The 5,431-nt window shown below is 34.0% G+C and overlaps 2 protein-coding genes across 3 annotated transcripts in view; both read right to left on the bottom strand.

The window, feature by feature from the left end:
* The window catches only part of LOC106880363 (uncharacterized), a 296,957-nt gene that overhangs the window by 62,525 nt on the left and 229,001 nt on the right, over nucleotides 1-5,431 (bottom strand). The gene's annotated exons all lie outside the window — the stretch shown is intronic.
* Nucleotides 5,035-5,313, bottom strand: LOC106880327 (histone-lysine N-methyltransferase SETMAR-like). The gene has a single exon (XM_014930207.1). The coding sequence runs from the start codon at nucleotides 5,311-5,313 to the stop codon at nucleotides 5,035-5,037; it is 279 nt and encodes a 92-aa protein (XP_014785693.1).

The following is a 5,431-nucleotide window of genomic DNA, read 5'->3' as shown; positions in this document are numbered from 1 at the left end:
GTTTATTCAATGGGTTTTATTATCCAATGCGGAAAGCTCTGTAGAAAAGGCGGTTAGATTTCTGTAACGCGAGGCTAATACACACTTTAAATATCAGCTAAAGTATAAGGAAATACAAAACAATCACACTTTACTGCCGTTTATCTATCTATCCATCGATCGATCTTTATCGAAATTTCACGTAATATATCATTGATGTAGGTTGCCCATTTAATTGCAAAAAGTTACCTCGATGCGAGTTCATATCTGCAACAAATGGCTGCAATACATAACTAGCGAATGACTTGCTGTTTTGCCATTAGTCCAAATTGACACATAAGCATAGGTTAGAGATGTGACAAACAATTTGAAGCTGGAATGTTCAAGGGCAGCTAAAGCGTTGTTACAAGATTTATAAATACATATGCTATAATGCCTTTCACTAACACGACAAAAAGAAAAAACTAATTATCATCACCACTGGCACTATTCATACCAGTATTATCACTACTTTCTTCACAAGTGCAAGAGCCTCTTTGTATTGCGTTTATGGTTATCTGAAAATTAATTCATTAGTCAAAACGTTAAAAAAGTTGAGAAACAGTTTTCTACATGTACTAGGGGCCATACTATTCCCTATTTTTCTCCATCGCACAGAATAGATTCTTACTTTTATACTCAATCAAGACTACTTATAAGCCCTACGCAAAACACTCATGGTAGCTTAAACAAGCAAACAAGAACATTCCAAAACCTGAAGAATCTTAGCTACTACCAATTATCAACAAGCATTTCGACTCTATTTCTTGCTACACACTCATATAAAATATTGAACACCTCCTTAAATCATCAAACAGCCAAATATTTAGCTAGCAAATTAGCTTTCACATCTCAAAACCTATGGAATATTCGAAAGCAACAGATTCAAGAATTTACTATTTCCCAAATGAACTACCATAAGGAACACATTCTATTCTTTTATTCTCTGCTTATACGAGTTTCTCTCATGTCAAAATATACACCACGATATATTCAAATAACATCACACTTAGAAACTTTCATAATTTTCCAGATACTACTGTTTCTTAACTACTATATCTGTATCAATCAAGTAGAAATGTGAATGCAAAATAACAAAGCAGCATCTACCAAACATCTCTACTTTTACCGGCAACATTAGAGAAGAGGAAACATGACCAAGTACCATTCTGCTGTTCCATATAGTATCCCTTCTTCCCCTTCCTTCACATTGTCATTCAAAATCTAATAGATGTATGCATCGGTTGTTGTATCAAAATGGTTGGACTGTGCAACACAAAGTGGTCTGTGTGTTGTGTACTGGACATATAGAGGATTTACTATATTTCAAGCAATGCAGGTTAGACAATGTTCTGACGTGGCCAGGTTTCTGTATGATTGGGCCGTCTGGTTATAGAAATCAAGCAGTTGTTTAGTGGGGTACATACAGATACGAAGATGTTTCATCCATTCGTCGCTCTAGACTTTCTTAAAGTTATCTTTATAGAAAAGTATTCTTAACTTTGTTTTAATGTTGTGGGCGTTGCATCTGTTACTTGTTGCATACAATAGTATGTACAATATAGAATTTAAACAGAACACATAGATAGATTTTCATATAGTTTACTGGTGGTTAACCTGGTTAACTGGGAACTGAATGGAGAATTTAGCTTTACGTGTAAAACAAAGTGATACACATAAATCGTACCATTGGGATATACAAGGAACTGTCCTCTACGTGTTCTTGATGACCTTAAAGACTATATAGATAAGAAACAACAAGTCTTACATTACCTTCTTTATGCCAACCTGAAGGAAATTTCGAGATTGTCTTCAGGCCTATGATGTGAGCATTTTGTTCCTCTCCTACCTATTTCGATTTCATTTCACTCGATTCGGTCCCCCAAATATTCCCCACTCATTATATAATGCCAGTTTCTATCATTGCATTTTGTAATATGACAATGTCATCATGAAGCATCTGTAGGTACGAGTTCCACTGGTTGCTCCCAATGTTTTCTCAAATATATACTCTTCATTTTTGCACGTGATTCTTTGTTTAGAATGTAAATGTTTCAGAAAAAATTCTTTCTATTTAACTTTCTTCCACGTATATCTATTTCCTTTACATAACAATTTCTAATTGGATTGTAAATACTCTATTTCTTAAATATGTTTACACTAACTTTTTAAATATGTGATGTCTAAAATAGTTTCATTTGCTATATTAAACAAGTTATACAGTTACAATTTACATTTTTATGACTACTCTTTGATTACAGTTTCAATGAACACCATAACAATGTTTCATTAACAATGTCAAAACATATAGAGTTGTCTCTTGTACTTGCCAAAGAAAATGAAAATAGTATTACTCATAGACTGATATTTTTGCTTTGGCATACATACTAACATTTTTCAAGGAAGCATTTTGATGATCCATACACTGAGTGAATTATTTATTGGCATAATTCTAATAACTTACAATTAAGATGCGAATATAGGTGATTGATAGAAATAATCAACTGAAGAAAGATAGAAGAAATAGTTAAGGAAGAAATTCATTCCTTTATTTTAACTTTCCTAGTTAATAGATCCTATGTGAGATATGTAATTTAAAACGGGAAATATCTTTAATAAGTTCACACTTTTGGGAAATCGTTTGATTACATGAAACCACAATTTAATGTTTTGCAAATTTAACACTTTGTGACGTGTCTAATTAGTAGCAAAGTAAAATAATGATTGCAATCTATTTCTATAGAGCTCTTGTTTAGCAAAGGGATTTTCAAAATGGCTGTCTTATACGCGCATGTTGTTACTTTCGTTTCTCTTAAACATATTAAATTAAATTTGGCTTCGCTGCCAATGCTTTTAGTGCAGAAAGATAGATTTATTATACAAGAACGCAAAACGAAAAACAAAAAAAGAGAAGGAATGCAAAAAATTGACTTAAAGTATGAACGCATAGAGCCGTATATTCAATGAAAATCTTCCGAGTTAGGTTGCATGCATAATGCAAGCATGTATCGTACAATGGGAATCAGCCAAATTTACTTTAAAAAAACAACAAAAGTTATGAGGAAAGAAAACAAGACGCGCATGCAAAATAATGATTTTCTGAATCGTTATTTAGGCATGCCGCCGCAGAGCTTTAGGAAAGGGAAAACAGAAAAATTGCCGTTATGCCTTTTTCTAGCACTTCATTGCGTACACTACTTTAAAAAAATAATATAAGAAGACGGAAATAAAAAAACGTAATGGATTTCTTGCATAGGCATGGAATAGGAGATTACGAAATATATTATTTTACGTATCCTTATTAGCTTTATTCAAAACATAGCCGAGTCGATAGAGCACCGTGTAAGTAAAAGGTTAGAGCCTTGTATATACATATATATATATATATATATATCAACGTTTCTAATGTCATTCACCTTTAAGATGAAGGATGCTGCTTGCGGGAGAATTTAGCTGCTATTTCTAACCATTCAAGTAACCGATGAGAAGCCTCTTCATTGATTAGCGATTGCGTTGTTGTCTCGTCGGCGTTGACCGAAAACACATGACTGTCAATTCACTTACTCCATCTAGCTGCACATTTCTACTGCAAAATAGCGCTATAAAATCGCTAAGTCATCATCTTGACATAAATTGGCAAAAAGATAAACTCTGTCTAGCTAATGTGTGTTTGATACACTTCGCGTAGATGAAGTGTTGTGTAGTGGTGCTTCGACAAATTAAATATTTATGATACTGCAATCTAAGAGCTTTACTAACGCATTCAATAGAAAATTCAATAAAATATGACATAAAACAACGACAGGGTCAATTGCTTGACCTTTCATGGCCAGTAGTCTGCATAAATAGAGATAAACCTTATTGGCTTCAATGCAAGGTGAACCAAAGTTGTGATGATGATTATGATGATGATGACGACGTCGACGACGAAGACGATGGTGATGATCATGACCATGATGATACTTTTGTTTTTCCAGTGTCATTAGTTGAGTAAATTAAACGACTACATTTGAAACAAGTATGGGTTGCAGTCCCCGAGTTTATCACTTTTGCTACAGCTCTTACAAAACATTGAACTGAAAGTTATTGATTTTTTTAATAAGTAAAACAGAAAAAGATGGAGCACGCCGTTTACAAATTACGCTGGCGCAATTGATATCAGTAAAATTATTTCGACAAGTTCGTTATTTTCTGCAAGTTTTTTCGATCGTATTCACTGAACATCAATTCACCAACATAAGTATGAATGAAGAAACTTATGCAACATCATAAAAGTTATGATATGATTAATTGTTTCTAGACTTGATTTAATGCTATTTTGATTAATAACTTCTAGACAGAAGATATGGATTCATTCAGGTTAGAGATATTCTTATGTAGAATTAATATTAATATTTAACATTTAAGAAAATATCGAAAATAAAATTATTATATTCTTCTAATGAAGGGCGGCGTTTTGACGGAATCGTTAGCGCGCCGGGCAAAATGCCTAGCAGTGTTTAGTGCATCTGTAGGTTCTGAGTTTAAATTTCGCCGAGGTCGATTTTACTTTTCATCCTTTGGGAGTTGATAAAATAGGTACCTGTTGAATCGATGAAATCCACTTATCTCCTTCCCTAAAATTACTGGCCTTGTGTCAAGATTTGAAACCCAAATGTTCTTACAGTAGAAACAGTCTTTGCTTTTTTAAGGAGATGTAGGATCAATTGGCATACTTCCAGCGCAAGATTAGTGCTTAGTTTATCTACCCTTGAATGGTAACAATAAGCTTAACATCAGCGAAATTCGACTCCAATGTAATGCCCCCGCCCCCGGCAGAAAGAATCTTTTTACCATGGAGGTCTTTGTGGATAGTGGTTTAGCCTGTTCTCTACAACTAAGCCATTACCTGCATCGCTTAACATTTTCATAAAAAATGCACTTCTTATCACCAGTCACTAATCTCTTCAAAAGTAGTGAGATACGTTCACGAGAGTGAAGAAATGAGCAGATGTTCACATCAGATTTTTGGTTGGCTTATGTCAAATCATTGGGAACCCATTTTCCGAGTTTGGGCACTTTGCCAAGCTGTTGAAGATGGCAGTGAACTGCTGAATGGCTTGAATTAAACTTATTTGCCAATTCTTCAACTGACACAGCATTATCCTTCTCAAACCCCGACAAAAGAAGCTCATCGTCGAATTTAACAGGGCGTCCATAAAGAACATGAACATTTTTGCTTACTTCTGCTGCACTGTTTCTCTTTTTCAACGCGTAAAGCATTATGTGTCTTAAATGCTCCTTCGATACATCCATCTTTGAGGGGTTTATTTTAGTAATTAATTCAGTCAGATTATTTTGTAAAAAGAAATTATATTGCGATAAAGGTTTCCAAATTCGTATGCGCATCAATCAATATCATTTCACATTTTAG

Source organism: Octopus bimaculoides, chromosome 13 (genome assembly GCF_001194135.2).
Source record: "Octopus bimaculoides isolate UCB-OBI-ISO-001 chromosome 13, ASM119413v2, whole genome shotgun sequence".
Lineage (NCBI taxonomy): Eukaryota > Metazoa > Mollusca > Cephalopoda > Octopoda > Octopodidae > Octopus > Octopus bimaculoides.
This window is presented reverse-complemented; position numbering and strand designations above follow the sequence as displayed.